This window comes from Neoarius graeffei, chromosome 28 (genome assembly GCF_027579695.1).
Source record: "Neoarius graeffei isolate fNeoGra1 chromosome 28, fNeoGra1.pri, whole genome shotgun sequence".
Taxonomy (NCBI): Eukaryota; Metazoa; Chordata; class Actinopteri; order Siluriformes; family Ariidae; genus Neoarius; species Neoarius graeffei.
In genome coordinates, this window is record NC_083596.1 from 2,000,353 (window position 1) to 2,011,999 (window position 11,647).

The 11,647-nt window shown below is 40.6% G+C and overlaps 2 protein-coding genes across 4 annotated transcripts; one reads left to right on the forward strand and one right to left on the reverse strand.

Annotated features, from left to right (window-relative positions):
- Positions 1–609: 609 nt before the first annotated feature.
- Positions 610–8,925, forward strand: gtf3aa (general transcription factor IIIAa). The gene is made up of 9 exons (XM_060913394.1): positions 610–777; positions 3,002–3,102; positions 3,216–3,312; positions 4,498–4,586; positions 4,772–4,845; positions 5,247–5,327; positions 5,411–5,640; positions 6,664–6,714; positions 7,616–8,925. The coding sequence occupies exons 1-9, from the start codon at positions 661–663 to the stop codon at positions 7,787–7,789; spliced, it is 1,014 nt and encodes a 337-aa protein (XP_060769377.1). The 5' UTR covers positions 610–660; the 3' UTR covers positions 7,790–8,925.
- On the reverse strand, positions 8,285–10,828 carry mtif3 (mitochondrial translational initiation factor 3). Of its 3 annotated transcripts, none has more exons than XM_060913395.1 (4): positions 10,770–10,828; positions 9,653–10,131; positions 9,011–9,162; positions 8,285–8,556 (listed from the first exon to the last, which is right to left on the reverse strand). In XM_060913395.1, exons 2-4 carry the CDS (start codon positions 10,128–10,130, stop codon positions 8,320–8,322), a joined length of 867 nt encoding a protein of 288 aa, XP_060769378.1. In that variant the 5' UTR covers position 10,131; positions 10,770–10,828; the 3' UTR covers positions 8,285–8,319. The 3 variants fall into 3 exon arrangements, with proteins under 3 accessions (XP_060769378.1, XP_060769380.1, XP_060769379.1); XM_060913397.1 differs by having other exon boundaries at positions 10,706–10,794; XM_060913396.1 differs by lacking the exon at positions 10,770–10,828 and adding an exon at positions 10,679–10,763.
- Between the last annotated feature and the right edge of the window lie 819 nt (positions 10,829–11,647).

The window sequence follows — 11,647 nt, forward strand, 5'->3', positions numbered from 1 at the left end:
AAACACTGAGTGAGTGAGCGACAGTTCTGTGGGTGGAAACAAACGCCTTGTTGATGAGAGGGTCAGAGGGAAATGGACAGCTTGGTTTGAGCTGCCAGGAAGGATATAGTAACTCATATGAATCACTGTTTATAACCATGGTGAGCAGAAAAGCATCTCAGCATGCAACAGCAGAACACCACATTGGGTTCCACTCCTGCAGCCAAGAACAGGAGTCTGAAGCTGTCATGGGCACAGACTCACCCAAACCGGACAGTTGAAGATTAGGGGAAAAAATAATCCAGTCTACAGTTTTCCAATTTTTTAAAACTCATTGTGCTGCTACATGATTGACTGATTAAGTAACTGCACCAATGAGCAGGTGTCCAGGACAGGTGTTCCTATTGACGTGTACGGTGAGGGTATATACACATTTTTTTTAACATCGTCGTGTAAGATGTTCTAATAATGGACAAGAAACTAAAATGTTAAAATATGAATAGATAGTTCACAAAGTTGAGCGTTTACCCTTTGAGAAAAGATGAAGTCAGACTGTATTTTTGGACACCCCCACCCATCTCCTCAATTGGTACTTTCCAAATGACGCAAAGACGTAAGGCGTAACATAGCGCCGTAGTGCCCACGGTCTGTTATTTATGCGGCTACATTTTCTTGCTTATCATGCGGGAAATTAATAAACCAACTTCCGGAATGTTTATCTGCTCTTTTCCCGACTGCTGGGCGTCCTACGATAAAGAGTGGAAGCTTGAGGCTCATCTGTGTAAACACACCGGAGTGGTGAGTTTTGATAACTGATGCGGCTAAACGCGATGCTTTTCTCTTTCCTCGTGTTTGGGTGAATCCCGTCTCCTGCACTTCTCGCTGATTGGACAGCACATGCCTGTCTGTTAAGTCTCCTGACCAATTATAGCATGAATCCTACGCAGGAGGCGGGATTTGTCAAAGCGAGACAGGTGGCCAATAACAGCGTAGGGTTTTTATATTTAATATATATTTTTAATGCATGTAAAAATACTGTTTTTAACTACATAATCACTTCTACACATCATTTAAAGTAACTGATTTAAATTTGTCAAATATTAGATCTAGTATTTTAATACCCTCAGGATTGTCAGGATATTATTATTATTATTATTATTATTATTATTATTATTTCAGAATTTAGCCATTTTTATGTAGTTAGCTAAATAGTTACTGAAGTAGTTAGTTAAATCATGAAATAAGGAATATTTTCTTTGCCCATCTGGGGCTGTCAGTGTTAGACACGTGATCTGTAAAGTTCTTCAAACCCCACACATGATACTTTATTATTATTATTATTATTATTATTATTATTATTAAATTGGCATTGTGTTGTTGGCAATACGTGTTTCCAATTTAATGAAAATCTCTACTTTTTTCAATTTAAAAAAAATCCTTAATTACATGCCATGCACAAGTAATCTCAGTTTAATTATTAAAGTAATTGTGGGATAAATGCCAAAAGATCTAAATCCTATTGCAACACTATTAGTGAATAATCATGAAAAGATTCAACCCTGTACTACAATTCTTTAGGATATTTCCATGATACACAATACATATCATGCAAACCAAGTGGCACCAAAGCAGTCAAATAATATAATTATGTTCAGTGATATTTCTGTTTAATGTCTACAAAATAAATGACTTAAAATTGAAAAGGAGGGAAAATACATTAATAACACACAGATTTTAACAAACAGTTCTGTACAGGGTATTAACACCACAACAGCGTCTTCAGAATCTGTGTTTTGTAAATGTTATTGTAAAAAGTTATAACACAATATTGTGATGCCTGCGATGTCTCTGAGAAGTTTATTTATTATGATATCAGAATTATCTTTATATTATTCAACCTGTCTGTACAGTTAGATTCAATTATCCAAATACATGTGTGTCCCAGGTTATTAGATAATTAAATCTGGGAAGGAAAACTCAACTGGTTGATTTACTTTGCTTTATTTGTAAGTTTTGGATAAAGGCATAAAAAATGTAATGACGTTTTAATTGAAATTTGTTTGAGTTCCTAAAGTTAACCATATGCTGCTGTTTTTCCTTCGTTTCATACATATATATGTGTAATATTAGTGCTGTCAAGCGATTAAAATATTTAATCGCGATTAATGTCTTGACTGTCATAGTTAACTCGCGATTAATCGCAATTTAATCGCACATTTTTGTCACATGAAAAACCATTGTAATTCTCTTATCAGCATAAAGTGAATGGGCTTGCTCACCGTTCGAACTACGGGGGTACTCGGGGATCCGAGATCCCCTGAAACAGACACGAGATCCCTTGAAAACATGATTTGGGAAATGTTGGGGGGTCTCTAAAATATTGGCAAAATGATGTTTATTGACATAGCAATCGTGTGTAATGGGAAGCATTTGCATATCCGAAGTGAGCGTGCGATGGAGAGCCGCGCTCTGAGACAAGCACAAGCACCCCCCGAAAATATCGGCATAGTTCGAACACTGGTTGTACCAATATATATATATATATATATATATATATATATATATATATATATATATTTTTTTTTTTTTATTGCAGAGCATAACACGTCTTGTCACAGCCACTGCAAAGTTGGGCTGAAGCCGCCGATGGGAAAACGAAACCTAAGCCGAGCACCGTGGCTCTTCGGGGGAGGGCAGAGGACTCTGGCTGTGCGGGGCATGGCATTACAGTCTAGCTGCTATCGTTTTTCTAAGCAAAGTCTCTGTTCCAAGTTCCTGGCAGTTTCAAAAGCTTATGAAAAACCTACATCATGTCACAGAGCGTTAATCTCGCGATAAAAAAAATTATCACCGTTAAAATTGAGTCAAGTTAACGTGTTAATAACGCGACATTTTTGACAGCACTTATATATATATATATATATATATATATATATATATATATATATATATATATATATATATAATAAAATTTGTTTGTTTGTTTCTGAAAGTCACGATGATGTGGTGATCTGCATTTCAGAGGCCCTTTGAGTGCAAATATGCTGGATGCATCAAATCGTTCTGCACTAAATCTCATCTCGCTCGTCATGAGCTCACTCACACCGGAGAGAAACCCTTCAGGTACTTCTGAAACACTTGAGTACTTTATTTTTAGATTTAAGACGGTTAAATCTCATTTTGCTCATTATACAGTCTTGTGTTTTTGTGGTGTTTTTTTCCCCTCCCCCCACCAGCTGCAGTGAAGACGGCTGCACAGAAAGTTTCACCACAAACTTTAACCTGAGGAAACACATTTCACGTAAACACCAACAGGATGTGAATCTGTACATCGTGAGTCTCTACAAAAAAAAAGATGATAATTAAAAAAATAATTATTTAATTAATCCCCCATACATCTGAAATAGTGTATTAATGAGCTGCAACCCTGACTTATGGACAAACCTGAACTCTTTACCTGTAAAACGAAGCTGAAACTGTTATACTACTCATTAGCATGCTCTTGACTCATTCATGAAAAACTTCAAGACGTCCCCAGGCTAGCCTACCGTAATTTCCGTGGTAGACCATCCAACCCTCGCAGCAACGCAGGAAGAGGGTAAACAAACGCTGCTTTACTATACAGGCTTCATGTGTATGCATCAGAGTTATTTTGAGTAAAACAATTTTCTTCAAAATGTTCCAAGCACACGAGCTGCGTAAAGCAGTGTTTGTTTAGCCTCTTTCTGCGTTGCTGCAGGGGTTGAACACTCTACTACGGTAATTACTGTAGGCTAGCCTGGTGACGTCTTGACGAAGTTTTTCATGAATGAGTTGAGAGCATGCTAAGCGTGCTAAGGACTGCTTATGCTGCCAGGAATGTGTAAAAACTCACGCACTTGCCTCTTCAACAGATATAGTTCAGTCAGATTGTATGCAGATGTGTTTGTAGGTTGTCTAGTGAGGTTACGGTCCACAGAACGAGGCTGTCACGGCAGCACTGCTTGTACCGGGGATATAATATGAAAAGTTACCTCCCTGCATTCAGTCACATAGAAATACATCAGCTGTTCACTATTCCCTCGCTGTTTATCAGTGACCTCCACTTTTTTTGTTAGAGAAATGGAATTTAAATTTTTTTCATATAAACTTTTTTTTTTAATGAAATAATCTCCAGCCGGGGCAGCTTCAAGTCTTACTTGCTATGCGGAGCTTCTGTGTCTTGCGCTCAAATGATGTCCGAGCACTGCCGGAAATGATCAGGGGGATTTTTCTGATTGGTTACAATATTTGCAGTGGTGGCCTCCATGAAATCGTCCATTCTGCATAGAAACTTGACTTTTGGAGATGGATATCTTGGATGTGTGAGCTCCTTATTTTCAGTTATTCGCATGAATCGTTAGTTTATATCATCTATCTTCATAACTGTATTTTAAAAATGGGTTTTCTTTTCTTTTAATGTTGTATTATTAGATGATTATTGCTGTAACGTATAGATGCAGTGTGAGATTCCCACTCAGGTGTGTGTTGGTTATTCAGTGTACGTTTGAAGGATGTGGCAAAAGCTTCAAGAAGAACAACCTGCTGAAGACTCACGAAAGCACGCACACAAACCAGCTCCCATATGAGTAAGTACAAACTCCTCTTCTCATTTCTCTCCTCACACATGATCGTGTTTAATAGCGACGTTAACACACTGTAGTTTGGGTTCAAGTAGTGGGAGTCGTACCAAATTGCACTGAAGACGAAAAAGGTTCTGGTTGTGTAAATCTTCAGTGCTTTCTGAGCTTCTTTATAAAAACTTCCTTTTCAGATGTACACATGAGGGCTGCGAGAGACGCTTTGCGAATCCCAGCAAAAGAAAACGTCATGAGAAAGTGCACAAGGGTGAGCATGTAACATGTCCAACATAATTCACTGGTTAGAGTCCATTAAAATGTTGGCTATATCGCAGTAAATCGCATGAATCCCTTCTGCATGGTTTGTGTCCTTTACTGTTTTATAGATTAACACTTTACTCTGATTCCTGAACACATGTGAATGACCTTCATATTAAATTAAACAATAAATAAATATCAAAAGAATAGTGAAGAATAATAATTTCAATACTGATTATAATGATAATGTTATCAAGTAAGTTTTTTATTATTGTAATGTTTTTATCATTTATTCAAGTGGATTTTCTTTTTAGGGAAGTTGTATGACATGTTAAAGGTGATGAGATGTAATTTTATTTTGTTCGGATTTTGTGTTTTTCTTGAACGGTTTGCTGTGCTGAACGTGAGCAGGTTACACGTGTCCAGCTGAGGATTGCTCATTTGTTGCAAAGACGTGGACTGAACTCACCAAGCACAGGAAAGAGCATAAAGGTCAAATAAAGTAAACAGTAAACAAAATAAAAATGTAGGTTTAATTCAGTGAGAATTTTTGATTAACGTGTGTGCGCGCGCAGTGAGGGTGCAGTGTGACGAGTGTAAGAAGACATTCAGGGATCGGTGGTTCCTGAAACAGCACCAGCGCGTTCACTCTGAAGCTCGGGTCGTGTTCCTGTGTCCGAGAGATGGGTGTAAGCGTTCCTACACCACCGCCTTCAACCTGCAGAGCCACATCCTGTCCTTCCATGAGCAGCAGCGAACATTCAGCTGCACTGAGCCCGGCTGCACCAAAACCTTCTCCATGAAGGTATTATTATTATTATTATGTTTTGGGTGGTGGGCCTTATTTTCCCATCTCTTTGGGTTCAGATATTTTCCAGGGACATCAAATCAGTGCAGGATTGAGTTAGAACACTATAATTGGCAATTGCAAAATGGCTGTACAGTGTAATCCTGTGGGGCAATCATCTGTGTCAAAGTAAAGCACTTGTTTTGACCAGTGACACTCCATGTTATTATAAGTGGCTCATAACATAGAAAGGATCCCTGCAGAGATGCATCTGTCTGTTCACCTCAATAACTATAGAAGAGTATGTAAACATTTGATCAGGGCCATTTGGGTGATTTTAAAAATCATAATGATAACTGAAAAGAGCACACACAGCTATGTGACGAAGAGCTCCACCTGATCACCATCATTAAATAAAAAAGTTTTCTTCATGATCAGTCATGTAAAAAAAAAGACCAATATTTCACAAATCCTATGGGGGTGTATAAACTTATGAGCAACAGTAAATCCAAGCTGACAATAAATAAAATAGAAAACTATTCAATGTGTTCAGCCTGTGGAATGGTGTGTCCTGCTGGTTGGCTTTGGACTGGACTTTTCGTGTGTGTGAGTGAGAGATGCGCTGAGATAGAAAACTCAGTGTTTACTGATACAATCACTGCTGCATTAATATTAACTATTTATAATTAACGAACTACTGTCTCAACAAACAAAACTGTTGATAGCTGTTGTTGTAATATATGCACCTGGGTGTGGGGTGGGTGGTTTTCTTTCTTTTTTTTTGGATGGAGCTTGTTTAAAGTTTTAGATTCGTTTTATCTATTTATACTTTTTGTTTTCTGGTTGTTGGCTCACTCGCGCAGCGAGCACTAAACTGCACACTTGTAAATCTTTATTCTTAGCTGTTATTTTACAGTTAACACATTCCCACTGTACTGTAAGTCTTGAAGAGTCAAGTTTCATTTATTAAGAAGTATCAACTTTGTCATGAAGGAATATAATTATTTAAGATAATTTTATTTATTTTTTTATCCCATGCAGCAAAGTTTACAGCGTCACGCTGTGGTTCATGACCCTGAGAGAAAGAAACAGGTAATCACTGACTGATCAAATTTTGCCCCAGAAATTTGCATTTCACATGATGTAATGTTGCGTTCGCACTTGCAAGTGACCGGTGATCGTTTTTGTTGCGCAACGTCACAGCATAGAGCTGTGGCTCAAGCATTTTTAAAGTGAAATTTTAACTGTACAAAATGCAAGTTGGTCCTGACACAATAAGGTGGTAAATTACAACAATTGGCTCCAGTAAGTTTCTCTGACTCACTTCAGTTGCATCTCATTAAGCTGTGTTCAAACACCAAGGAAAAAAAAATAACTGAGGGTTCATCCATAATTTTTTTAAATAGATTTTTCTAGGTTTTTGTATTTACATTATACAGGAACGGACGGCACGGTGGTGTAGTGATTAGGGCTGTCGCCTCACAGCAAGAAGGTCCGGGTTCGAGCCCCGTGGCCGGCGAGGGCCTTTCTGTGCGGAGTTTGCATGTTCTCCCCGTATCCGCGTGGGTTTCCTCCGGGTGCTCCGGTTTCCCCCACAGTCCAAAGACATGCAGGTTAGGTTAACTGGTGACTCTAAACTGACCGTAGGTGTGAATGGTTGTCTGTGTCTATGTGTCAGCCCTGTGATGACCTGGCGACTTGTCCAGGGTGAACCCCGCCTTTCGCCCGTAGTCAGCTGGGATAGGCTCCAGCTCGCCTGCGACCCTGTAGAACAGGACAAAGCGGCTACAGATAATGAGATTATACAGGAACCAGGAAATGTTTTCAGCTTCTAATACATTCATTAAAGCTCATAGGCCATGCCCATGAACCGACAAACCTACAGCAATTGGTTGCTTGTTACTGTGAACACGAACCAAATCATTAGCTTTAGCACCGAATAATCATTGACTCAAAGATAGCGATGGCTAGAACTTTTCTTTCTTTTTTTCAGAAGAAACCCCGTCCAACACGATCACTGGCATCTCATCTGAGTGGCTACAAAATGGCAAAAAAATGCCGGTCAGAAACACCAGACCTCAGCGAATCTCCTCCGGTGATCTCATCAGAACCTGTCAAGAATGATGTAACGAGCCCAGCCATGTCTGATGCTGAAATCGTCCAATAAGAGCAAGTGACGTCTGAAACCTGTGTTCTCGTATTAGAGCCACTTGTGGCAGAGTCCCACAGCCAATCAGAAGTCAGTGAATTTCATAACGTTGTAGAAACTAGCCAATCACAACAACAAGTCTCTTGCTATGGTAGCGACCAGCCAATGAGAATCAAATCGTTAGCTGTGTCCCCATTCACATTTGTGACATCTGACAGCCTGATAACGACCAATCGGATTCCAGTAAAATAAAATGTGTCTATCAGATTTTAAGAAAATTAGTCACATCTACAAAACTTAGTATTTGCTCATTACTTAAACTACCCCAGAGTAGGGTAAACAGCAGGTTACTGTAAAAATGTGTTGAGAAAACGTCTGAAAAAAGGTCACTGCTAAAATGTGGACCTCAAAACAAGTTATTTAGGAAGTTTGTTCGGATTTGGATCCCTTCAGGTTCCATCCTGATCCCAGTTGACTTTTTTTTTTTGTATTCATCGACACCACCCAAGTGTGTGTTTTGTGTAAAAAGCTGTTTTATTGTCATCACATCAATGCTGCGGAGACTCTTTGTTCCGCTCTGATGGAGAACCGTCCGGTTCCTGGTTTGATTTGGGAGTGTTGGAGGGAGTCTGTGCTGTGGGTCGCATCCCCTGAGCCTGCAGCTCTTTAGCAGATGGAGGACGCAGGACGCAGCTGGCTGCTCGACCCTCCCGGATGAGTTGGGGTTTGTTGACGAAGCCAAGGGGAGCCGTTATTCTCCCGACCATCTCATCCAGAACCAAATCCTGTGACCAAGGAGAGAGACGATCACCTGAGCGTGTGCTGACTTTACACTTTCACATCACAGATTGAGAGTGTTACGGGACACCTTTACCTGGAACTAGCTAGCAAACTGAACTACCTAGCTCACTACACGGTTTCAAAAGTTAGTCAATTTGCCTTTGTACTGTAATGTTTGATTTTGTTTTCATTTTTTTAACATTTGACTATACAAACTTATCTAAGCATTGTGTTGTTACTGGTTCTGTCCTAAATGGCAGCATGATCAGCTTTGTTTTCAACCTGTAAATGAGTTTGTCTTTAAAAATGGCCTAAGCTAGAATCAAAATTCTTGTCATTTTGATTAACACATTAAAAATAACCCCATGATCAATCATCAGTAATAATAGTGGTCATTGTAGGAGTCTTTTTTTTTTTTTTTAAATAAAATTGTAATAAGGTTGGTGTGTGTGAGATTACCAGAGGCTGTGCGCTCTGTTCCCGTCTTGGCCTCAGCGTCAGTCTCACGTGGTACTTTTTCTCCAGCCAACTAGTTACTTGTTTTAGTTTTGTGTCCAGGTCGTGTAGCGCGATATCAGAGGACAGAGTTAGGTCTTTCACCTGGACAACACCTGCATGGGGGAACACAATCACATGGTAAAGTCCAATATCCCCAATGCTCCTCTACACCTGTCAGTGTTCATGGGGGTGTCGTTTGTCCCAGTGAAGGAAGAGTTACCTCTCTTGTGCTCAAAAGGAGGCATGGCCTCAGACTGTCAGGCCACTAATCTTATTCCCAAGAAAGAAGGTGTGGCCTGTTTCCCTTTGGTTAAGTAGGTGTGGCCTCTACACTGGACAGTCCTAATGAAAGGAGACCAAGCTCTCTGCACCCTGGAACCAGCTTTAAACAGGTGGAACCTTAACCCCACCCATTTGCAGTGCAAGTCCCTCTGACGAACTCCAAGTGAAGACAACAGGGCTTCTGTACCTCTTAGTCCCAGGGACATCCCATTATATACTGAAACCTACCTAAACGGTCACTGGTTGCCTTAAATATATTTTCATTATACCAACATCAGTTGTAAGAATATAGAAATTATACACACCTGTCTGAACACTCACCTGTAGCCCTGGCTTTCTGTTTATCCCGCAGTTTCATCTGCTCCTCATGAATCTGTTTCCCACTCATGAGCCGGTACACCGGCGGCTCAGCGTTCTCATTCACAGGCACCAGTTTCAGCCCTTTTTCATCCATGAGCCTCAGGGCATTGGCCCGGTGCATGGTTCCCAGGTTCTCGCCCTCCTCATCCAGCAGGATCAGGTGGCGTTGGTAAATCTTCCTGCCCACGCTGCTAATGGTGGTTCGAGCTTTTGGGTCATGTTTCTTTTTCTTCTTGTGTGGTTCATTCTCAGCGGTGTCTCCATCATCATCCGCGATGGTGGAGAACGGTGTCCACTGCTGGAGCTTTATGCCCAGGTAACCCCATGTGGTTCTGCTAGGCTGGGGTTTATACAGGAGGAGGAATGTCAGTGGGCTTGTCGAGGGACACGAGGCTCTCAGTGTGCGGCTCAGAGCCAACCTCAGACAACCTAAAGACATTCTGTGGGAGAGAACGAGACACGTAAACCTGTTCTTCAGTGTCAAGGTGGGAAGAAAATCTTAAAACGAGTCAAATCTGGAGAATGGTCATTTGCAAGTATGAAAACATGCCAAAAGCAACACACTTTTTTTTTTAATGCATGGGTAACTAGAGCTGTAGAGCAGTCTAAGATTGTGTACTAGTGAACAGAAGGTTGCGGGTTCAAATTCCAAAACTTCCAGAGGAAGAATTTAAGCTTCAACTGGATTTTTAGATAAAATAAGCCAAAGATTTAAAATGCAAAACGATATCAATGGGTCTTGAACGTTACAGGAAAGTTATGTAGTTGAGCAAAACAGACTGGTGTTACTGTCAAAGCAATAAAGAGGAACACACTTAATGCTTTAATAAACTACATGTGCATGCTATTAACATTGCTATGGATAAAATACCGACATTCTCGAGGTAATAAACAAAATCCCTAAATGCTCGCGCTCTTTTAAAGCGCCCTGCTGAATTCTGACGGTCAAAACACAAGTGATATTTACTCAAACCCTGGTTTACTGACATCAGAGTCAAAACAAGAAATCCTCACAAAGAGAGGTGTGCTGATTCACTGCTAATTCTATTTTAAAATGACCAAAGTGAAGAACACGAACCCTGCAAAACAAATCAGCCTTGAAACATGAACCCTCTCGTTTGGGGGGGGGGGGCGTGCCCATCGGCGCATGTTGATGACGTACGATCATGGCGTTCGAATATATCCGCTTCTGTGTTTGTAGTTTTCTCAACAGATTCACAACTACAAATCAGTCGCTTTTCAAATAGTCCAATTAGAAAAATATTAACACTGTAAAAAAGTGTTATTATACAACTGTAGCTATTATTATTTGAATGAGACTTGTGTAATTATTTGAAATTTTAATTATCAATTAGCAGGGCTCTCAAGTTTTGAATGCAGGCAAGAGTGACATGGCTGGTTGGACGGGTCGCAGGAATGGGGGTCTTTCATCTCATCTCATTATCTCTAGCCGCTTTATCCTTCTACAGGGTCGCAGGCAAGCTGGAGCCTATCCCAGCTGACTACGGGCGAAAGGCGGGGTACACCCTGGACAAGTCGCCAGGTCATCACAGGGCTGACACATAGACACAGACAACCATTCACACTCACATTCACACCTACGCTCAATTTAGAGTCACCAGTTAACCTAACCTGCATGTCTTTGGACTGTGGGGGAAACCGGAGCACCCGGAGGAAACCCACGCGGACACGGGGAGAACATGCAAACTCCACACAGAAAGGCCCTCGCCGGCCCCGGGGCTCGAACCCAGGACCTTCTTGCTGTGAGGCGACAGCGCTAACCACTACACCACCGTGCCGCCCGGAATGGGGGTCTTTCATTAATAATATTATTAGTGTTGTTATTAATAACTGCTCAGACTTGCAGAAGAAAGGATAAACACACGGCACTGACAATTCAACCAAATACAAAGTCTTTATTCAATTTCCGTGTATTGAAATAAGTGTGTGTGTGTG

What these genes read in the sequence shown, in the direction of transcription:
- gtf3aa (XM_060913394.1), top strand. Translation starts at nt 661, where the DNA reads ATGCGGGAAATTAATAAACCAACTTCCGGAATGTTTATCTGCTCTTTT. An exon ending in TGTGTAAACACACCGGAGTG is followed by an intron (nt 778 to 3,001) that starts GTGAGTTTTGAT and finishes TCTGCATTTCAG; the next exon opens with AGGCCCTTTGAGTGCAAATA. An exon ending in GCACAGGAAAGAGCATAAAG is followed by an intron (nt 5,328 to 5,410) that starts GTCAAATAAAGT and finishes GTGCGCGCGCAG; the next exon opens with TGAGGGTGCAGTGTGACGAG.
- mtif3 (XM_060913395.1), bottom strand. Translation starts at nt 10,130, where the DNA reads ATGTCTTTAGGTTGTCTGAGGTTGGCTCTGAGCCGCACACTGAGAGCC. An exon ending in ACAGAAAGCCAGGGCTACAG is followed by an intron (nt 9,163 to 9,652) that starts GTGAGTGTTCAG and finishes TCCCCCATGCAG; the next exon opens with GTGTTGTCCAGGTGAAAGAC. An exon ending in AACAGAGCGCACAGCCTCTG is followed by an intron (nt 8,557 to 9,010) that starts GTAATCTCACAC and finishes CCTTGGTCACAG; the next exon opens with GATTTGGTTCTGGATGAGAT.